This window comes from Electrophorus electricus, chromosome 13 (assembly GCF_013358815.1).
Source record: "Electrophorus electricus isolate fEleEle1 chromosome 13, fEleEle1.pri, whole genome shotgun sequence".
Taxonomy (NCBI): Eukaryota; Metazoa; Chordata; class Actinopteri; order Gymnotiformes; family Gymnotidae; genus Electrophorus; species Electrophorus electricus.
In genome coordinates, this window is record NC_049547.1 from 11,140,043 (window position 1) to 11,163,070 (window position 23,028).

The following is a 23,028-nucleotide window of genomic DNA, read 5'->3' on the forward strand; positions in this document are numbered from 1 at the left end:
ATTACTCAAAAGGGAGATACAACTGAAGAATCACACATCCTGCAAATTTTATCTGATCATGGTAACTGCACCTGTCAACTGAATATTTTTTTAATATCTGAAATTCCACTATGAATGAATGCAATTTGTACTGTTTAGTAACAGTTTGTCATCTGCAAAGGTCATTTACGATGAAATTAAGTACATTATGTGTACTTCACTACAGTAGGAAAAGGCTTAATGTGGAAATTAGGGGTGCAAAACATTCAGGGAAGTTAAAGCAACACTTCACTCTCCTAACATTTCCTGTGTCAAGAAACACAAGTAGTCTCATACATATAGATAAATTATGTTGTTTCATTTTTAGAATGAAAGCACTGAAAACTATTCTAATAACTTGGAATGCCAAGTGAGAGGTTAACGTCTATTCTCAGGTGGCAGATATTGACAAAATACACAGCTCCAGGTCACACTACACAGGAGCTCAAATTTCCACAATATTGCCTTTTGTCTCTCGGTCGGTGTGCCTCAGGTATATTAGTGATTATTACTAATCATTATGAAACTGATCCTTTCACCATCAAAATGTTTGCAATACATTATCAGCACACATGGTGGCATCATAACATAACCATTTTTGTACAAAAAAGGCCAAGTAAAGGAGGATCAAAGTAGGCATTTGTAAGGCAATTTTGTTTGATCCTAGTTATGAAAGAACAACTGAGTACTTTAAATGTAACGTTGAATATCATTGACTCTTAATTAACTCCCATACTCGATCCCTGAGTGAGATAGGATTCTTCAGTTAATGATGTAAATATAATCTAGTCCCTCTCATTCTCTTAAGGATATGTATCATTGCTTCTTGTATTTAGAGTTGATTCTCAGTTTATTTCTTGATGATAATTTTAACATTTGCGCACTAGTTTTTAGACTACATTTTGATTCACATTCTTGCATACACCCAAGTCCTTTAGTCAAGTACAGTAAAGGAACCCATGTGAAAACTCAAGTAATTCAGTATAATTAGTATATTTCACTTATAGCTTACTGCATATTCCAGTTAAAATGGACACTACTTACAATAACAGTAGGCTACGCCGTCACTCACCGATTGTTAATGAACAAGGGACTTTCGTCTAGGCACAACTGTACACAGAAACTGCAGAGAAATAAGGAAGTTTAAAGCAACCGCGGGGTGTGGCTAGGCAGTCTGCTACCTCCGAAGCTGCCATCAACCTGCTGTTTGGGTAGACTCCGTATTTTAGAACCCCTCACCCAAGAAGAAGTCGAAGAAGAAATTTTCTAACAAAACAGCGTTGAACAGGTTGGTTATTTGCTTGATATTAACAATTTTTTGTAAATTAGAATCACTATTGATTGTTTTAAACAAGACAGTCTGCAGATATACTACAAGTAATTACACAGGAAGTTTTGAGACAGGACACGACCTCTCGTGCGCTCCTCGCCTGACTGTTCTTTTAGGTTCTTCGGCGGTTTGCGTTCAGACTGCTGGGCACAACAGGCCACGCTTATCCGTATTTTTAAAGTGTGATGAATAGATACGACGTACGGACCATCAATCTGTAGAAGATATGGGTCACTTGTAAGAGGTTCCGTCACAAATCTAATCCTGGGATTTATGAATTTGTAATCGAGAATGGCAGCCACACGTTTTCATTAAAGTACATTTGTCTGTATAGTCTACAATAATTAGGTTCTCTTTATAATGAAGATGGAAAATAACGGACTATATACATTCAATTACAGTAGCTACTGTAATTAACTATAGGCATACGTTATCTTTTACGTTGGAATCTACTAATCTTAACACCAAACAATATTTTTGGCATACAGTCTTTGTCTCTAAACTGAACATTAAGGAGTAGGTTAGACTAAATGTATTTGTTTGTTTGTTTAGATGTCGTGAGTTTAGCGACTTTAAATCGATCGCGAACAGGAAACCCAGGCTGCCTTTCTTAATTCTAAAAAACTATACTGGAAATAAGTATACTATTGCTATTTTTGAAATGTTTGTTTAATCTGATTGCAGACTTGAAAATGTAGCTTCAGAGATATTTGTATAAGGTGGGGTAGGCTATTTTATACTAGCTGACTTGACTCTACTTGTCATTGCGTGTACGTGTAAGAGAGTTTGGTACTAAAGGCTGTTGTCATCAAACACAGATAACAGGAGCTTCTAATGTGTACTGTAAATGAGCACTCAGATGCCAGATATTCCTGACAGATATCCATCAAGTAAGAGATTGAGTGTATGTGAATCCTCTTATGCTGTACATCTGTTATGTAAATGAACTGTTGAAGGAATATCCTTATTGTAGTTTCCCTGTTACAGGACTAATTACTTCTAGAATCTTTGAGTACACCATATTGCCTTTTAATTCAAAGCCAAACCTAGGAGTGGCACCATGTGAAAAAGTGCATTTTACTTCCTGTTGTTATTTTCATACAATAATGAAAAGAAATGTAAATGCTCTTTGTTAATTCTCATGGAGGAGTCATACATGCAGTAAAGTAGGAAGTGCTTGCTCGTGTGCTGGCATGTTGGAATATCTAGATTCATGTCAGTGAGCTTGGTAATGATTCAGATTTGGAATGCAAGAGTTTTGTCTGTGATGCCGTTCTTGCATCTGTTTACGCACTGCCAATTACAGTGGATAGAAAAATGCTGCACTTTTGCTGAAAAGCTGTGGAGATGTCTTATTGCCTCTGTGTAACTTCCAGTAAAACTCAGAGCATCTCAGAAGAGCCATATGTTCATGATGGTTTGGTAACTCAATCTGTATATAATGTTGACAGTATAGCTGTGTTCTTAACTGCAGGATTGATGTTGAGATGCAGAAGCCTCTATTATGACAGCCTATGTGGAGATGTCTGGGGACAGCAGAACACTGAGTGCACAGGCACCGACTGGTGGCCAGCAGCAGGAGCTGAGGGGTCACCCCAACGTGCCTAGCGAGGAATCAAGCACAGTAAAGATTCTCAAAGTGTGTTTCATAAGCAACAGCTCCAACCTGGGCAAGAACTTTAAACTGGTCAAATGTGACAGTTCGTGGGAAGTCAGGGTGAGTCCCACTTTGCTCTGCATTGCGTTATTCCTTCTGACTGTATAAACCTAGTCCCAAAAACTGTAGACATTTTTACCTACAGCTCACTTAGTAGCTATAATTCATCACCAGCAAAAACTGTAAAGCTAAAAAAAGTGTTAAATTGCACATTTGTTAAGTTAATTAAATATTGTAAGCAAAAATAGAAGATGTTAAGAAATCTGAGCAGCATTTTGCTCTGCAGGACATAATTAAATCCATATTGGATAGTGGACGACTTGGACCAAACATCAAGTATGCTGGCTGCTATGGATTACGACTGAAACACCTCAAATCAGAGGAAGTGCACTGGCTCCATTCTTGCCTGACAGTGGGGGAGATGGAGAAGAAGTATGAACAGCAGCATGTTGAGGCAGAGTGGAGGCAAGTGCTCTGAACTTAGTCTTTACTACCCTTGTTGTATTGCTCAATTATCATTCATCTATTTATTCTTGGATATAGGGCTTTCAGAGTTTATTATTTCTCTTAAAAATGACTAGATATGATCTGAGGATCCGGTACATCCCCACTGATTTCTTGGAGAAATTCAAAGAAGACAAAACAACCTTGCTCTATTTCTACCAACAGGTTAGTGTGGAACACCTAATAAAACACTTATATGCAGTGTTGAACAAGAGCTTATATGGGTGGGTACAGATCAAGTGTAAAATGTTAACAAAGTTTTTTTTATTTATTTTTATTTATTTATTGGCACATCCCAGATCCGTAGTGACTACATGCAGCACTGTGCCAGCAAAGTCAGTGATGGCATGGCCTTGCAGCTGGGCTGCCTGGAGATCAGGTACCTACGGAATGTGTGACTTCACTTGCACCATATCATACCACTGCAAACTGCATGCTAGGATTTTTTTTCCTTTAGATTGCAACTGTATTACATTTTTTAAATGCCATTCACAATTGTTTTAAAAATTAATTCATAACTCATGTAACCCCACAGGAGATTTTGTAAAGATATGAATGCCAATGGATTGGAGAAAAAATCTAATTTTGATTTACTGGAGTAAGTGAGACTTTAAAATATTTGATGCTTCAGGAAGTATTTTTAGCCACTGCTTGTCACTGCTCATGACTTTCAAATAGGCTGTACTCACATCTGTGGTTATAAACACAAATGCACACAGCATGACAAGAACCCCATAGAAAAAATACATTCAGCATTGTTCTTTTTATCAGGAAGGATGTCGGCCTTGATTTGTTCTTTCCACCTGAACTAATTAATAGAATGAAGGTAAAATGTTTGTTTTTTAAAAACAAGAATGTTCACATTTATTAATTTATCTTATGCTAAATATGGGTTTACATCTGGATTGTCTGATTACTATTGCAAGATTTACATCTGGATTGTCTGATCACTAATGTCTGATTTCTTCTGGGAGGCAGCCAAAGCAACTCAGGAAATTGATCCAGCAAACATTCCAGCAGTATTCATCTCTGAAAGAGCAGCAGTGCATTATGAAGTTCTTTGAGACTTTTTCAGTTTTCTCTAATTTTGATGAGGAAGTTTTCCCATGTGAGCTAGTGGTGAGTCCTCTGTATTATGTTTTTTCTTTAAATAACACTTATTTTAAATGACAGCCTTCATTGTTGGTAGTGATCAGTGGATCACTTCCACGAAAAATTACAAGTACATGCTATTTTACAGTATGATGTCACTTGTAAACAACAGTTTACAGCTGCTGTAAGCAATTTGTTTTAAAAACACTAATCTGCCTTTATACTTTGATAGCTGTCACAAAAATACTTGCTCTGAGAGAAAAAAAAGGGACTGACTGCTGCAAAATTGATTACGTTAGCTTTAATTCTGTTTCAAACTGTTGGCCCTAACATCAGATCCAATCCATTTTTTGACATTTCCAGAATTTTAGATTAACCTAATTTGCCAAAGCAGGATAGGCTGTCTTTGGTGTTTAAGATTTTTTACCTGTACATACACATTTCACCCCATATCAGTGTATGTAACAGGTGTAGTGAAATTGAATTGGAGCTGTCTTTCATATGCAGCAAGGTTGGCGTTTGGCTGTGGACCTTGTTATTGGCCCCAAAGGCATTTGCCAGCGCACCGACAAAAATGCAGTGGTAAGTGTTCCATTCGTCAGCACAATCCTTAAACCCTGTCACATCTCTTCAGCTCTAGTTCAGAGGTGGCTGTGTGAAATGTATAAACAACAGTTTTCTTTTCTTTGACAAATTCCCCTTGTTGTCTTAACACATCAGAAAATAATTTATTGACCTTTTTTCTCCTTTTAAAGGTATTTTATTTTTATTTTGCTAACCCTCTTGTTAAGTTACACACACCCTCACACACAGTGCCTGTTATCTTACTTCTTTAACAGTTTTCTCTCATTTGGAGTAAATCCTGTTTGTATACTATCTCACAGAGTCTCCCCATTAATTCAAAATTCTGTCCATTACTACAGCCCATCTGCCTAGCTACGTTCTCACAGGTTCAAAGCATCAGATGCTCCCTTCAGAATGATGGAAAGGCTCTGCTACAGGTGACCATAAAGGAGGCCATGCAGGTAAGATTGAATATCATAAAGAACCGCCTCACTTTAAACTGCGTAGTCCTGAAATGAATGAATGCTGTGTTTGATCTTCCATCCACTTGTCATTTTTGTGGACCGTTCTATCCCATTTGGAAACATTGCACCAAAACCTTGTAACAGCTCAACAGTCATATACTAGACACATACAAGACATAATATGCAAATAAACACATAAAAATGGGTTAAAATAGATTTAACTAATATTTTAGCAAATGTTTGTATATTTAATTAATCTTTTAACTAATATTTGTATATATATATGTATGTATTTAATTATTTATACACAAAGCATATGGCAGGTATTCTCTAGTTTAAACAGTATGCAGAAATTTTCTAAATGTTTTAAAGTTATTCAAGGACCAGGAAATGTTTGAAGCCATTTAATGAGCTAAGTTTATTTATGTTAAATCTACAGCCTTTGTCCATCAACACAGTGTCCCTTTCGACTGCAGAGAACATGGCTGACCTGATAGATGGTCATTGTCGTTTAGAGAGTGGAAAGGAGACATCTTTGTTGGTGAAAATTCATAAACGTGAGTAAGGTGATGCTTTTAATTTATTTTTCTCAAATGAATTGCAAGTTGCAGTAGTTCTACCACTTGAATCTGTGCTGCATCCTTTCTTCTTCTCAACACAAGTCATCTGAAATACATGATTTTGAATTTCATATTGATTGTACTATGGTAAATATTTGTTACTGTGTCATGTCAAGTAAGGTGGTGCCATGTTATATTCCAGAAAAAGAATCTAGAATTTCTCTACCTCCAGTTCCTAACAGGTGAGTGTTATCGATTATTTTAAAGGCACAGATATTTTGTGTGCAACATATGTCCAATGAACAAGGCTTTGTGACGTATTTTTAAAATTATTTGTATATTTTCCTTGCTAGTATACCAAGCATTTCTTCCTGCAGAACAAGCATTGGTATGTCAGTAATTTTGCTACTGAAAACTGTTTAAATGAAGTCTTTCAATATGTGTAAAAGAAATGTGAATTTTGACTTTTAAATCTTGCAGGTTCAGACATATACGCTGAGATATCAGATGAAAATCCACAAGCAAGTATGTACTACACTGGGAAAGCATACCAGCAACAGTGATGCTTTAACACAACGTTGCTTAGATCATTTACCCTTTGAAGGTTTTTTTTTTTTTTTTTGTCCAGAAAACTGTAATCTTTTTGCTCAGTAGCACACAGATACAGCTTTAGTCGAGATGATGTTGTCCTCGGCCGGATCCTGGGTGAAGGTTTCTTTGGTGAGGTTCACGAAGGAGTTTACAAAAGCAAGGTCAGTAATTCAAACACTTTAAATGAATTGATATTGAATTCCAGGTTGAATACATAAGGTTAATTAAATGATAAATTAAAATGACAAATTTACTTCTGTTGTATACTCAAATAAAGAAACTTAATTAAATATGCAAAATGGTACAGTGTCCACCTTTTTAAATGAACCTAAAGAAACAAATTAATTACGTATTAAAGTTCATAAGAGTACCTCAGTTATAATTCTGCTGTTAATACCTAAAGAGGTATTATTGAAGATTTCAGTAATGTCTGGCCTTTCAAAAATAAACATCATTATTTCCTGTTTTACAAGGTACTTCTTTTTTCATGATATTCTTACCAGTGGTTTTATTTTCAATTTTGTAAATGTATTTTTTATTATTATTAATTCTGCCTTATTTATTCAGGTTTATTGCAGCTGATGATCAGATTTTTTTTTTTTTTTACTGTTTATTACTTCAGCCTTGTTCAATATATTATCAATCGTTTAAGTAGTAGATTAGTAAAGTAATAGTCTAAGTAGTAGACTAATAGTTTAAGTAGTAGATTAGTAAAGTAATAGTCAAGGTACATAGATGTTCAGTAAATTCAGTTTTTACCACCAATTATACATGTAAAGTCTGCACCAAAATAAGTGGAACCCTCCCATTGAATCAGTGCATTAACACTTCTAAATACTAAGAGTATGGCAGAATGAGACATATGAACAAATGAAAATGAACAAATATATGTTGTAATACAGATGGGTGAGCGGATGGGTGTCGCGGTGAAGACGTGCAAGGAGTGCACAGCTGATGTCAAAGAAAAGTTCATGAGCGAAGCTGGTAAGACCTTCATCATTCAGACATCCTGAAGAAAGTTACTTTATCATCTGACATGCTAAAGCATGTGGCACTCTGCTTGGTGACAGTGATCATGAAAAAACTTGACCATCCTCATATTGTGAGACTAATTGGGATCATCGAGGAGGATCCAGTGTGGATTGTAATGGAACTGTACCAGCATGGAGAGGTGAGACATAGCTAATAATGAAACGTTATATGATTGTTTTAAATTATTATTTTTATTTGAAGATCTTTGAATAATTTTAAGATTATGTGATTGTGTAATAGTGTAACAAGTATTACTTCTTCAGGCTTCAGAAGGAACACCTTTTCCATGACTCATGTTTTGTTACTCATATAGGTACTGCTACTAACCCAACCTTTCTCCTACATGTTTCCTCTAGCTAGGAATATACCTGATCGAGAACCAGTACAAACTGACCAATGTTACCCTCATCCTGTTCAGCCTGCAGATCTGCAAAGCCCTGGCTTATCTGGAGGGTGTTAATATGGTACATAGGTATGGACCACTGACTCACATACACAAATTAAAGGGAGCTGTATTAAAGCTTATATTGACTGAGAGAATTTCTGAAGGTTTTTTTGTTTGTTTGTTTGTTTTTGTCTGATGGAGCAGTGATGTGTCTGTGTTAATCTATGCAGAAAAATGGAGGCCAGTTTCTGTCTTTGTGCTGTCTTGTGAGGCTTTGTTAACCTCCACATTTTGTGTGCTCATGTTTTTAAATTCTCATTCTTTTTTTAATCAGTGTGATTGCTACATGTAAAACCACAACGACCGTGTTCACCATTTTAACTAGCACGTTTGTCATTTGAAAAGTCATTGACACATTTCAAGCACTTGATGCCAATTTAGAATATCAGAAATGTATAACATTTAATGTAATTGAAATACATGTGCCTCCATTAGTCATGTGTTATAGCAGGGCATTTTCTATTTAAATGTGAATACACTGTAATTGTTGATTTCTTCATATTTTGCTGTTTATGACTAGTTTAGAAATCTTCTCAACTTTCTGAAATGAAACAGGGTACAGAATAAAAACACTGAGAGCATTTAGTTTTAGGTGTTAGCTTTCATCTTAAGTATCTTATACTAGAGTACCTAATATGTAACACCAGAAACAGAATTTTTATCTAAAGGTTATTTTAAGATCCTGTTCTCAGGAACAGATGGTTACTTGGTTAGTGGTGTGTGGTATGTTCCTTTGTGGTGCTTTATCGGATGTCCAACTAAAAAAAAAGACGTTATTTTAGTGGAGGCAGATTGGGTGATGGAAAGAGAGGTATTTTAGTCTTTCAGGACTCTTAAATGTACAGTCTTTGTGTGAATCTATGTGTAGTTAATCCATTCTGGTAAATTCTGTTTTGGTCTTAATTAGTTGTAGTCATAGTATACTTTTAGTAAACTATTGTGTGCATTATTGTGAATTGCTCTGGTGAATGCTTTAAATGCAATGTATATAATATGGCCTTATTTTAGATTTTTTAATATAAAAACATTAATCTGATCAAAATAATAATAATTGCTTGTCAGGCTGTGAGTAGTTGTACCTTGTCTGCTTTAATTTTGCTGCTTTCTAATTTCAGCTTTGAAAATATTCCTACTTTCAGAAACATTTCTCTTTTTCATGAACAAATAAATGAGTGGAGTTTGGTCTGCAACAAAGCTTCTTCTGTTTTTTTGTGGCTTTAGAGATATAGCTGTCAGAAATGTTTTGGTTGCTAAACCAGACTGTGTGAAGCTGGGTGACTTCGGCTTATCCAGATACATAGAGGAAGAAGAATACTACAAAGGTAAGCAGAAATGATTGAACTTTACATAGGCAAAGTACTACAAAGTCTTTTTCATATTGTTTTAGACATCACCAATCAAGAAAATAGTTGAAATGCAATGTAATTCACTTTTTTAGTTTACAGTGCTCACTTTTAATGGTGAACCATAAACTCAAAATATTTGTTCTCATTGTAGCCTCAGTGAGCCGACTGCCTATCAAATGGATGGCTCCCGAGTCCATCAATTTCAGACGATTTACATCAGCTAGTGATGTCTGGATGTTTGGTGAGTGGTTGTGACAATTTGACAATTCTGCATGTAATGATGAAACTATAATGTTAAAGATTCGGGGACTGTTTCAGTCAAATCAGGTCTCAGAGAGAAAGCCATGTAAAAGATAACAGATTATGAAGCATGAATCTTAGTGGTTTATGAACCCTGGTTTTAAAACATCCCCAGATTATCCCCTGGCGGGTTTCATATAGTCTTATAACACGTAATTTTTTATTTTATTTTATTTTTTTACTTTATGTAGTACCTAGGCCAGTGTTAAAGAGCAGGTGTTATTGTGGCCTTCTTCCCAGCTGTGTGCATGTGGGAGATCATGAGCTGGGCTCAGCAGCCTTTCTTCTGGCTGGAAAACAAGGATGTTGTCAACCAACTGGAACAGGGCATGCGACTGCCCAAGCCAGAGCTCTGCCCCCCCACCCTCTACTCCCTCATGACCCGCTGCTGGGCCTATAACCCCAGGGAGAGGCCGCGTTTCACTGAACTCGTGTGCAGCCTGAGGTACACCTCTGCCAGCCTGCTAGCTGATGTGTTTGCAGCTGGATTTTGTGTGAGGGCATACGTGCTCATTTATCTGTTCCTTTCACAGTGATATTCACAGAATGGAGCAGGAACTGCGAGTTGAACAGCAGAGGGACTGGGCATGTGCTTCTAAGATGGCCTTTGCCGAACCACCACCCAAGGTTTGCTTTCACACTCACCTTCCTCTTTCCATCTTCTCAACAGCTTCTTTTTAGTGGAAGAGGCATAGTTAACCCTTTTGGTTTTCCTGCTCATGTTTTCCGGATAGCCATCAAGACATAGATCTACGAAGTTCAATACTATTGGGCCAGGGTGCATTCAGGTATACTCTTTCCCTGTGTTCTGCTTACCAATGCTTGATTCAGCTTTAGCATCAGTAATGATTTAATCTTCACAACTTAAGATAGATTCCCACAATATTGTCTAGCCCAAAGCCATGAGATACAGAACCAGGATGAGACCTAATGCTGTCTGCAGATGTGAAATAGTTGACATCTTGTATTGTGCAAGCATTTCCTGTGTGTTAATGTTGTATTCAGTGACACCTCATTACTGCTTGTGGCTGTTAATGCATGTAAGTCCTTGTGTGCATGTGTAAAAAGCAGCTTCTAAAATACAACCTAAAATTCAAAATACAATCCCTATACATTTTATAATGAAAATCTCCCCAAAACACTTGGTTCATACGTGCATATTATTTGCATGCAAGTGTTTTTTTGGACAGCATGTGTTCTGTGTGGGTGGGCATTGTGGCTTGTTTGGTTGCTCTATGTATGCTTATGCTCCTGCCTCCTCAGCTCACAGAGCGCCTTTGTGCTAGTTCATGCACACTCATTGGTCCACCAGGCATCTATCCGTCATGTGTTCCTGCTGGCATGCTGACCCCGCACCGCTGCAGTGTGGGGGTCAGAGCTATGGCTGTCAGCACAGGCGAGGCAGGGCCTCGGTACACATACGCCACACGATAATGTCCCCTGTATATGAAGGTAATTATGTAGCAAAACATGAGAACTTGTAGGACCTGATCTGAGAACTTGCAAAATAAGATTTGCACTTGTATTTTTAATGTGAGAACTTGTAGAATGAAAATCTGAAGGTGAATATAAAAAAAAATGCCATCTTGCAAGCTGTTAAACATTACACTACAACTTCACATCTGCATGCATCAACATTTGCAACAATTCCCTCAGTAGATTTGTTGCAAAATTGATTTGTGCCCTTGTACTGCTTCACTGAGAGATCAGAACTAGGGCGGGACAGTGGGGAGGATACGGCATCTGAGACTGTTTTGCTAATACAAGTACAAATTATAGATTACGGTTAAATTCTCAGATCAGGTTCTACAAATTCTCAAGTTTTGCAACATAATTACCTTCATACCCAAATCCCCTCACACAAAGCTTTCTTTTTGGGAGGAACAATCTGTCCGATCAAAAAGTCACTTTCCATCTCAGCTGTCTTCTAATTCTCACCTGAGACAGAACTATCTTGTGATCTTCATTTTAATGCCCCGTAGATGACATGTCTGCATGCCTTTGCTTGTCCAAGGAGAGGGACTTTGTGTTGGAGCCATCCAGTAAGGAGAACACACAGCACCTGTGGGAGCTGGAGAGGCAGCACATGCAGGAGACTCTGAGGAGGCAGAAGCAGGAGATGCTGGAGGATAATCAGTGGCTTGAGAAAGAGGAGAAACTGCTGGTGAGTCAGTAACTGGAATGCATATATTAAATTATGTGCCACTGGTAAACACAAGCTTGAGGTACACTAGTAAGAAAGAGTACTGGTTATCTTGTGGAAGTGTAATGTTTATATTCATTACATTCATTCAATTTATTAATTTAATTTAAATTAATTCTGATGTCATTGACAATGTATTTATCTCTAATTTTCCTTTCAGGATCCTGTGGTCCAAGATGATGCAAAATTAAAACCAGTAATGAACTAACTTCTCTGTCAAAACTTTGCCCAGCTATTCATTTCAATTTTCTCTGTTCAGAAATGATGGAAGATAAAACTGATCGTTGCTTTTCTTTTATTATCTTTGCAAATATGTTTTAGGTGCCAGACATGGAGACAGGCTATGGTAAGTTTACATTAAGTTTTAGGTATACTATTGTGATGTTTTATAAAATATCAATACATTTTCTTGCCATTTAATTTGATTATTGCACATCAAATTTACAGCTAGGCCATGTGTATTATCCTTGAGCAAGCATGAATACATCAAAATGTTCAACGATTCCATGATATTAGTTTAAACTTTTCAACTACTAGCTAATTTCATTTTCAAGAAATTCCCCCAGCACTACTGAAACCCTTTTCCACTGAGAATGATAGTGTGTCACCTCTCTCTCACAGCTCAATTTCGAGCTCCCCCGGAGAAGCCTCCCAGACTATCTGCGCAGGTAACTACATTGTTAATCCAGCTTGCAAGTTGTATGGCAGTATCGCCTGCTGAGCCCTTTGAAGCTGGCCTTTGGATCTTTCCAAATGAGCAGCTGGCAACACTCAGAGCGGAAGCGTTTTATGTGGAGATCTGTATCAGTTAAAGAGGAGCCTGGAGCTAAAAGCTTGCTTCTTGGCAAAGGGAACACTGGAGCCCAGTGTGATTAACCATTCAACCTGACTTACTAGGTTATGCAAATGACCAGTAAACACTTGGTAGTCAAAGGTCACATTGGGCCTTTTTAAGCCATTTTCACTCATTCGTCACATGTACTGACACTGATGTCATGTCACTAACAGCCAGCACCCACAGCTGAACTAGATCGTACTGAGGATAAGGTTTACCAGAATGTGATGGAGATGGTCAAAGTGGTGATGCAGCTCAAGAATGATGTCAACATGCTACCACCGTCAGAGTATGTTGGTGGGGTGAAGGTAGGAGAATATTTCTTTAGCCTAGAACACACACACATTGGCAAGATTTTAAGACCAGCATTCATATGGGCTGTCACACAAAAAAGGCTTAGGACATAGTAAAATAGAAGAAATAATGTTGGGAGTATGCCTTGGCAGCACTTGACAACTGTGTTTCACCAGGCAGTAGGGTTGAGTCTGCGTGACCTGATCCGCAGTGTGGACGAAGTCCTCCCAGACCTGCATGAGTCTGTCAGAACTGAGGTAACCTGAAGCAGAGTAACTGATCACCTAAGACACAACCATGATCATTTCCAAGAGAAACAACCTGACTGATGGTTACACTTCACACAGGAATACATTGTTTATTTTAGAGGTTCTCAGTCCAGCTTTCCTGGGCCATGTTCCATTCTAGATACACAGCTCACTGACCACGAGCTCTTTGGCCCAGGACTGGGATGTCCAAAAGGACTGGATTAAAAACCTCTGATTTAGTTCATGAACATTTCTGACTATTGAACAAGCAATCTAAATAATGACTTCATGCTCTGCTTTCATGTGGCTTGGGCTTTTAGATTGAAGGCACCCAGAAGCTGCTGAACAAGGACCTGGCTGAGCTGATCAGTAAGATGAAGCTGGCCCAACAGAATGCTATCACGTCGCTGAAAGACGAATGCAAGAAGCAGATGTTAACAGCAGCTCACACACTGGCCATGGACTCTAAAAACCTCCTGGATGCTGTAGACCAGGCTCGAGTGCGAGCCAATATTGCCAAACCAAAAGCCAATTGATTCTGTAGTGAAGTAGGAGACCTGTGCTGCCGAAGTGCTGGTGCACGTACTGCTGTCACTGCATAGAGGGGAGGAAAGGGAAAGCTTGCAATTTTGGTCCATGTTGTTTTTTTAGATGGTGGTACAATTTCATCTTATTTATGTGTATTGATAGCAATGAAAGCTGTGCTTTCTATAATGAATGTTTGGAATATTGCTTTTTTCTGGATCTTTTTTTTTTTTTTGCAAATGCAAAAACTGTTTGTAATAATTTTCAGTCTTTTTCATTTAGACCAAGAAATATCTTGCATGTTTTAATGTTTCCATTTGACCTATTGTTTCAGTTGTTGAAAGACAGATGTCAGGTTTTTAGAAATGTGTGGTATTTCTGTTCTGCAGTTCTGAAAATAATTAATAGAGTTTGATTAAATAAAAAAAACCCCCAATATATCAGTGTTATTTATGTTTCTGTAATATGTCTGGCACATCTGTATTGTCTTTTCATGTAATGTTTTGATATTTAGAGTGTTCATCTCATATTGTGCCCTGTGATTCTGTACGCTTGACAAATCAGAAGGCAGTTAATAATTGCTTGTTAAAATCTACAGAGTGGAAGTGGCACAGAGAATTTTGATCTTCGAAACAAACATCATTGCAACACAGATAACCAGCAGGGGGATCTTAAGTCACAATAACGCCAACGTCTCGAAGGATTGATTTATAATGCTCTTTAACAGATGCATTTAACAATGCATTTGATATGCATTGTTGCAGTAAAATATTTTTTCTAAAGTGTAATCATCTAGAATCATTGATGATGGGCTAACTGAGATGACTGATATGTACACATTCAGAATAATGAGTAGAATAAAAACATCAAACAGGAAGTGAGTTCCCAGTTAGAGTACAGTGTCAGCTTTGACATGATTTGTGTTTGATTATGAAAGATGATCAATGACCATCACAGTCATCTTAGCACTATATAATAAATTATAAGAGAAAATGATTGAACATTTGTTCCATGTATTTAAAGAGTTCATGACCATATTTCAAGACACATTTGCATTCAATCAAAAATAAAAGGGTCGACATAATGGACTGCCATTTCTCATGACTGCATTTTTAAAACATCAAATCTCCTTTGTAATGGTATATACTTTTAGATACTCTAGGCAGAGTGTTTGTACATGAGTGTTTGTACAGAATTGAATAATGTGTTTTGAAAAATGACACATTTCTTTCTCAAGTGTAGGGTTTGTGATTGCAACTCAATTTTACAATGACAATTTGCTTTTTTTGAATCATCAAAAGTTAGCATCAATGAAAGAATGACTTTGACCTGTTGGGCTAATTGCTGTTGAGAGTTAAAGGCATCAATTAATTTAATAGTAGAGTTCAGTGTAAACTGAATTGACCCATTACTAGTAAGGGTCACATATCCTTTGCCTCTTTCATAAAGGTTAATTTTGCATATTACGTTGCTTGGAGGCTGCCTTGATGTGCATGTGATGGTGACTTGGGAAGCAGTATGATAGCTGGAAATGTCAGTGCATTTCTCACAAAGGAGAGATGGTGATGTCATGGTTGAGAAGATCTGAACTATGGTAACAATTAACTGTGACCCCAGGTAATCCCTGAGTGAACTGATATGCTCTCACCCACACTCATTAGATCACAGACACTGCACCCAGGAAACCTTAGTGCAGAAAAGGTCTGGGAGGCAAGGCTGATTTTAAAATTCATATTCATTTTACCCTGTAGACACAGGTTTTTTAAAAAAAGTTCTTCAAGACAAACAAACAAACAAAAAACCACATACACAGTTGTCTGTTGGGTTTTTGTAGGAGAAGCCTTGTCTTCATGATATAGGCTAAATGGTGCTCTGTTGTATGAATCTTTAGATCCATCGCAAGCTCTTAGATCATCCCCGTGAGCCAAGGGGGCAGGAACAGACCAACCGTCCCCAGCAGGCACACGATGATGAACATCCAGAGGAAGATGCGGTCAATCACCATTGCAACATATTTCCAGTCCTCCTTAACCTACAAGGCAAAATCACAAAACTGAATCACACTTGGCAAGATAACAGTCCTAAAATAAAAAGGAGAGGGTTTGGAGAAGGATTTATAATTTAAAAGTCTCTACTGTTTAATTTTAAATGCTACTGTTCATATAACTGGCTAGTGTCAACATTGAGATGTATAATGCGTGAAAAAGATTAAATCTATAATATGCCATATCTGCGTCATGGCACATACTCAATAAATTACAGGAATAAATTACAAGTTAAAGTATATTTAACTGATTTTTTTTTTACTATTTTTTTCCCCTCTTAATTATATTCTCTTAATGACATAAAATTATCTTACATAAATCAAAAGATTCTGAATGTAATTGTACAAACATGAAAACCATTTAATTTACCCTGGAATGATTCTTTTTTGTGCAGCTTTAAAGGTGTATGCGCACACAACAATATTAAAAAGCATGTGAAAGGTTGCATAGCTAAACTTTGGTGCTGTCACACTGGTAACACCTCACTTCCACAAGCTTGTGTTTAAATCCCTTTATGTCCACAAAAGAAACTTCATACTACATCAGCTTTAGACCAAAAATAATAAGACATGTTCTCAACTCTCTATAATAAATGATGCATCATAAGTTTTTAACTGCTAGATGTTGCAGAACCCAGAGGAGAATGGATAGTTGAGGCTCCTCTCAAGTCTCCCTCCTCACACCATCTCAGGGAGCATCTCCTTGCCACCCCAGGCTTGCTCCTATAAGGGGTCAAGGCTTACATTTCTGCATTGAATCAGTATCTGTTGTTAAACTGTCTATGTATATTTAACTGAACTGAATTTTTAAATTTACTTTGAATTAAATCTTTTTAAGTCTCAGTGAAAGGCAAAACAAGTCCTTGATTGACAAGTCCTTGATTGTGAAATGTTCTTCCTCTAGGTTTTTTTGTTTGTTTGCAAGGGCACAGCAGTGATTTTTAGCTGCACTCTTGGGTACCCCATGCTGTGCACAGGTTGTTGCTCTTTCTCTAACACATTTGACATCTCCAGGATGGATGATACCCACCTCAACAGGTAATTGTGTTAGAGCACAGAATAAAAAATGTCATGTGGGACCCCACCAGGAGAGGAGCCAGAAAGCTCCCCTATAATGCCATATACTGCAACAAATTGTAGCAGCTTATTAGACAGCATGAAAGGGAGGAAACATTTAAGATTCACTCACACAGAACTCTACATCCTCTGCACATAGGTGATCAGCGATGTATTGCACCCCTTCCAGGGCCTGTATGATGCTGTGAGGAAAGGAGAGCCCAGAGTCTGGTTGCAAGTTGCTGAGCTGGATGGGTCGTGGAGTGATGGGCACAAGATTTGTCCTGAGTCCAGTCTGCTGCAAGTCAAGTTTATTGAGCAGGGGTTCAGAGTCGGTGAGGAGGCGATCTGTGGCTGGGGGCAGCAGGAAGGTGGGTGTGACCCCCCCACCTGCCCTGCCTTCCATGTCTTTGTGTCTGCTGATGTCCACATCAGTCTCCCGCTGTAGCCAGCTGTTAGAGGTGCTGAGTTGGGAGGCAGGGTTCGGGCCCGGCTTCTTAACCTGCAACTGCTGCGGGTGCCGGCGCGTCAGGGGTGGCAGTGGGCGCTTCATAAACAGCCAACGGGGGATGAAGCTCAGGAAGACTGACTGAACCCAGTGCGGCATCTCATGAGTGCTGGGTGAGCGGTGGTGCACGTTTAAGACGAAGACAGTGATGACGATGGAGAGAGTGACGAAGATCATGGTGAAGAGCAGGTATTCTCCAATGAGTGGGATGACCAGTGATGTGGACGGGATTATCTCGGTGATAAGCAAAAGGAAGACCGTTAGGGAAAGGAGGACAGATATGCACAGTGTGATCTTCTCCCCACAGTCTGACGGCAGATAGAAGACCAGCACTGTCAGGCAGGAGATGAGTAGGCACGGAATGATGAGGTTTATGGTATAGAAGAGAGGTAGGCGTCGGATGATGAAGAAGTAGGTGATGTCTGGATAGATCTCATGGCAGCAGTCATACTTTTTTGTGTTGTATGTTCCCACAGCATTAACAATGGCCCACTCCCCACTCTCCCAGTAGTCCTTCAGGTCCACAGTGTTCTCGATACGCTCCAGGTCAATTTTTGCTTTGTCATATGTCCACGAGCCAAATTTCATCTTGCAGTTTTGCAGATCAAAGGGGAAAAATGTGACATCAATGCTGCAGGAGCTCTTGTAGATGGCTGGAGGAACCCAAAGCACCTTTCCTGTGTGGAAGAGGTGGGCTTTGGTCATGTGAGTCACGGCAAACTCACCATCTGCACTATGAGAGAAAGATCAATTAAAGAAAATTAACAGTAAGGTGCTCAGTATTAATGAACTGCCACTTAAACATTCACATTATCCAAGAGATTAGAAACTTTCAACTTCTCACTCTTTGCTACAGAGATCTGATGTAAGGGGATACATTTTACTTTATTGATATGAGAGCACATATGCATCATAAATAAAGGCATTGTTTCCTCAAATAGATATGTCATTTTTGAATTATTGTTTCATTAGGAGCATAGGATATGGATATTAATCTTAAAAACTACAAAATTGATCTTACTTCACAGGATGTCTGTCTGATTTCACATATTACTATTACAAAGGCACCAGAAGACAACAAAGATCTGAATGTTACCATGATATGTACTCATGGTATACTGCAAAATTACAACAGGACATTTATTCCACAATTATTCATCATTTTAAACACATTAAATATACTGCTGTGACATGGTACTGAATCATCTACAAAAAATAAAAGGCTTTCTTTTATTCTGGAGCATAGGTACTCTCATTCTACTGTCATGGGTGTCCCATAAGTCATTTTTCATAACTTTTGAGGATAAAATGGCACTCACTTATTATACAAGACAATGTCAGGTACCCAAATCAGCTCAGATGGCACCCTAATGGATGTAACGTTGTCATAATCAGATGGCTTCCAGCGCAATTTATAGTCATTCCATTCCTATATGGTTAAAGAGGAAATGATTGCATTTAATGTTTTGTGTGTGAATTTAGGTACTGATTGATATATGGTCACATTTGCAATTTTTAAACATATTTGCTATTAGTTTTCCAGACCATTTAACAACAAAAACTATTTAAAAAAAATTAAAAATCACCCTTCAGTCAGTATATTCTAACAGAACTAATTTATGAAACTCTTTGATCTCCATTATAATCATCATTATCTTCTGTCCACTTTTCCTGGAGAGGGTGTTGGTAACAGGCTGGGAAGATCTGCCCAGACTTCTCCATTCCATGCAACAGATTCCAGCTCCTCCCGTGGGACACCCAGATGATCCCAGGCCAGCTGTGATATGTAATCCCTCCAGCAGGTCCTGGTCTGCCTCTGGGCCTTCTTCCAGTGGGACAGAGCTGGAACTCCATAACTGGCTGCTCATTCTTTTGGAGCAGTGGCTCTACATAGATGCCTTCCTGGATTGTAGAACTTTCCACCCTATAACAAAGCTAAGCAACACTGTGAATAAACCTAATCTCCACTGCTTGTGATGATCATGATTTTATACTTTTAGTCACCACCCATATCTCATGATCATAGGTGAGGATTGGGAACTATGTTGTCTGTTTCACTGAGATCTTCATTTTAGGACTAAGCTTCTGCTTCTCCACCAATAACTAATTCAGTATCCACAACACTTCTGCATTGACCCAATCCATTTGCCAACTTCACACTCCCCTTTTCCATTACTCATGAACAAAATCCCAAGATAGTTGTCCAGAAAGGGCATTTTTGTCTTCTCACCTAAAGGAAGCTCTTTTGTTTCATAAGGGTTATTTACTGTATATTATATTAACAGTTATAAAACCATATCTGCAAAATTGGACAATATGTTGAAGTGTAATTAAATATGTGGTACATCACCTGCTTCAGCCATACATTTGTTGTCATCATCTGATTCTTCTCATCCTGCCCAGAAATTAGAGAAGACATCTTAATTAAGCCAAGTAATTACATAGGGTAAAAGCAGGTTTGCCCATGGCAACCAAAGACAGAGGAAATTAAAAATCTACATTCAGTTTTCGGAACTAAACTAACCATAGATCAGGCTTATATGGGACTGGCCAAATATACAAATTACTTGTATTCCATAACAACATACCACATCAATCAGCTGTGCAATGGAGAGGCCAAACTTGACAATTACGACATCAGAAATGTTCTTCACGGGCCTCGACCATTTATTGTACCCACTGAAGAGTTTCTTAAAGAGTTGATCCTCAGCATGGGCATGGATCCAATCACCTGAAGATGATAAATCAGCGATTGCTCATTCATGATGTTATAGAAACATTTTCATGCACATACACACACCCTATATATATATATATATATATATATATATATATATATATATATATATATATATATATATATATAATTCATTATTCTTTGACAAATTCATTATTCTTTGACAATTAATGTCTGTTTGTTTATCAAACAAGTGAAAACCTCCCCCTCGTAGGAACAGCAGCTCCATCTCGTCACTAATTCATCAATTCAGTCAGCACTAATTACGCTAGCCAATAAGAGTAATTATTTTCTTTCCGTGATTATATTTAGTAATTACGGACATTATGAACACCTTGACACCATGCCCTACGGAGGACTGAGCATGTCTGACAAACTACAAATTGCCAGAGAACTGTGTAAGACTGGATTAGAGAACTAAGAATGACAGTAGCGCTCAAATATCTGAAAACTTTCTGCTCAGTTTAGAAAAGTCTTCTGAAATGATCACCTCCTAAAATTTACATAGACCCACACCTCACCTTTTTAACCTTAAATGTGTCAAGTGATTTTGGTTTATTTGTGTAGAACATTGCACAGAATTATGGCTGAATTCTGCAGATGGCAAAATTAGAACCAGGTAATAATACGGTAACGATTAATGCAGATGTTCATTATTTTCATATTAACAATCCTTAAACACAATATTATATTTTAAGTCCTCGCTTACCAGCCTCGCAAACACAGATGCATGAGAGCAATGACGTCTTGGCAAAGATCAGTAATAGATCTGGTCCCATATCCTTGTATTCGAGAGAAGTTAACGTTCGATGGAAACGTTTAAAATACGTCCAACCTGAACTGCTCTATATTTCATACATGTTTCAGTAGTGGTCTCCGTTGCTCATGTTAGTCGAGTCTGTGCCCGGCTTTTCCAGGGGTTTGGAGATCACCGCTCTCCAAATGGGAATGTCTAGCCAATAGGCTGCGTGTGCGTTTCCACACATTGTAATTCAGGGGCAGGATCATTGCTTCTTTGGGTCGAACCTGTCAACAGTGTGCTCATACAAATGAAGAAAACGCTTCCATTAAGTGAAATATAAATTCTAAGACGAAAACACAGTTTTGGCATAGTTGTGAGATCATTGCCTCATATTATATTTTGTAATTTGATTTAAATTACATCTTTAATGGGAAAACATTTAGAATCTATTTCAGCAACCAAAACTAATAGGAGAGGCTAATAAAAACAATTATTATTTAATAATAATAATAATCTGATAAAGAATTATTGTAAATAATAAAAACTAAAAAGACAAAGTTAAACCTGTAATGAACGCGTTGACACAGCAGGGGGAAGCACATTTCTCGTGTAAAATCGTGTGGAACTTTAAGTAGTTTTACAAGAACTCGTTCAAAGTTTGGAATCAAATGGTTAACTATTAACAAACCTGGTGTCTGCAGACGTGGAAAACAAGTGGAAAATTAAATGTAAATTCTTGATGTCGAACTGATGTATTAGCCTAGTATTCGTTTAAACCATTTTTTTCGTGTTGAGTTGTCCAAAGCTAGATTCTTTTACATATTCAAAAAGGTTAAACCTATTTGAGTTTCTGTTGGTCCTTTGAATTACAACACTTTCTGCTCATTAAAACTTGAAACAAATATGACAGCTAAGACATTAGAGGAAATCTGTCACGCTCCTTGTTCATTTTGAACAATTATAGTTTATCTTTTCTCTGAATGCTCAGATTTTATAATCGTCGGCATTTTACATGTGCATGAGTAAGTTCGAAAACTGCTGAAAGTTTACAAATAAGACTTTGAATAGCTGCTGAACATTAGCCACACCTACTGTGCAACTTTCCATTGGCTGTTAGAATTCTCCTCTGCTTAAAGAGTAGTCTACTGAAACGTTTTATCAGTTTTTCTACTTCAATAATTCGAACTTTAGCCATTCGAATCGCTTTACGGGACCGACCGGCTTTTGTTCCAATATTCGTTTACGATGAGCAAAGTTGTGTTGTTTGGTTTATGGGGTGGTGTTATAACACCTCGCCCCCTCGAGTCGTTCCAGAAATTCGAAAATTTTATGAACCTACCAAAGTAAGTGACTTTACATCTCCTTTCAATATATTAATAAAGTAATTGGATTCGAACAGAATGCATCGCCCTTAGGGACTTCATATCGAGCATCATTGTCAAGGGGGGCAGTGAGAATGCTCTGGCTCGGGCTGAAAAGGGAAAGCTCACTTTTGTACAGGTAACTAACTATCTTCTTTGCTGTCGTATTCGGTTCAAAGTTTAGTTTATCTGGATAAAAGCAGACTAGAAAATGTAAATACATTTTAAATGCCTTTTAGGGGCTGCAGGCATCATTGGTTTGCCACATCATTAGTGTTTTGATCTCCTTTTGTGTTTCCAGATGGTTTCAGAGCTGGAGGCTGAGTGTCAGATTGAGGCAGAGAGTCGTGGCCTGTCTCTGCCGGCTGAATTCTCAGCCCAGAAGCTCTTTGATGAGTTACGGTGTGTAGAATTCAGTAGGATGGTGCTCAATGCTGCTGCCACTCTCCGGGGGCATGGTACGTATAGTATGTCTAAATAACTGGTGTGAATCTAAAATTGCCATTAAGACCTTAAATCAGAAACATACACCATGTTGGTTGATGCCATGTTTCTGTTCTCATATGTCTCTT

At 38.0% G+C, this 23,028-nt stretch overlaps 3 protein-coding genes across 5 annotated transcripts in view; 2 read left to right on the plus strand and 1 right to left on the minus strand.

The window, feature by feature from the left end:
- Positions 1 to 1,207: 1,207 nt before the first annotated feature.
- On the plus strand, positions 1,208 to 14,446 carry ptk2ba (protein tyrosine kinase 2 beta, a). Of its 3 annotated transcripts, none has more exons than XM_027002419.2 (30): positions 1,208 to 1,306; positions 2,823 to 3,065; positions 3,292 to 3,470; positions 3,587 to 3,674; positions 3,809 to 3,888; positions 4,045 to 4,107; positions 4,281 to 4,335; positions 4,488 to 4,628; positions 5,109 to 5,183; positions 5,525 to 5,626; positions 6,069 to 6,186; positions 6,392 to 6,431; positions 6,543 to 6,577; positions 6,670 to 6,714; positions 6,841 to 6,941; positions 7,683 to 7,764; positions 7,851 to 7,951; positions 8,169 to 8,284; positions 9,479 to 9,579; positions 9,755 to 9,844; positions 10,144 to 10,348; positions 10,437 to 10,530; positions 10,638 to 10,691; positions 11,918 to 12,067; positions 12,267 to 12,302; positions 12,428 to 12,452; positions 12,728 to 12,774; positions 13,115 to 13,249; positions 13,412 to 13,492; positions 13,804 to 14,446. In XM_027002419.2, exons 2-30 carry the CDS (start codon positions 2,853 to 2,855, stop codon positions 14,017 to 14,019), a joined length of 2,868 nt encoding a protein of 955 aa, XP_026858220.2. In that variant the 5' UTR covers positions 1,208 to 1,306; positions 2,823 to 2,852; the 3' UTR covers positions 14,020 to 14,446. The 3 variants fall into 3 exon arrangements, 2 of the variants coding, with proteins under 2 accessions (XP_026858220.2, XP_026858221.2); XM_027002420.2 differs by having other exon boundaries at positions 6,844 to 6,941; XR_003410146.2 differs by lacking the exons at positions 12,428 to 12,452; positions 12,728 to 12,774; positions 13,115 to 13,249; positions 13,412 to 13,492; positions 13,804 to 14,446 and having other exon boundaries at positions 11,886 to 12,067.
- Positions 14,447 to 15,914: 1,468 nt separating this feature from the next.
- chrna2a (cholinergic receptor, nicotinic, alpha 2a (neuronal)) lies at positions 15,915 to 21,141 on the minus strand. The gene is made up of 6 exons (XM_027002418.2): positions 21,063 to 21,141; positions 20,205 to 20,347; positions 19,967 to 20,011; positions 18,936 to 19,045; positions 17,242 to 18,349; positions 15,915 to 16,040 (listed from the first exon to the last, which is right to left on the minus strand). Exons 1-6 carry the CDS (start codon positions 21,130 to 21,132, stop codon positions 15,915 to 15,917), a joined length of 1,602 nt encoding a protein of 533 aa, XP_026858219.2. The 5' UTR covers positions 21,133 to 21,141.
- A 1,075-nt stretch (positions 21,142 to 22,216) lies between these two features.
- ephx2 (epoxide hydrolase 2, cytoplasmic) overlaps positions 22,217 to 23,028 on the plus strand; it is a 15,878-nt gene continuing 15,066 nt past the window's right edge. The window contains exons 1-3 of the mRNA XM_027002455.2: positions 22,217 to 22,438; positions 22,511 to 22,595; positions 22,758 to 22,914. Coding sequence (XP_026858256.2) covers positions 22,341 to 22,438; positions 22,511 to 22,595; positions 22,758 to 22,914 — 340 coding nt within the window. The 5' untranslated portion in view covers positions 22,217 to 22,340. The remainder of the gene's footprint in view (positions 22,439 to 22,510; positions 22,596 to 22,757; positions 22,915 to 23,028) is intronic.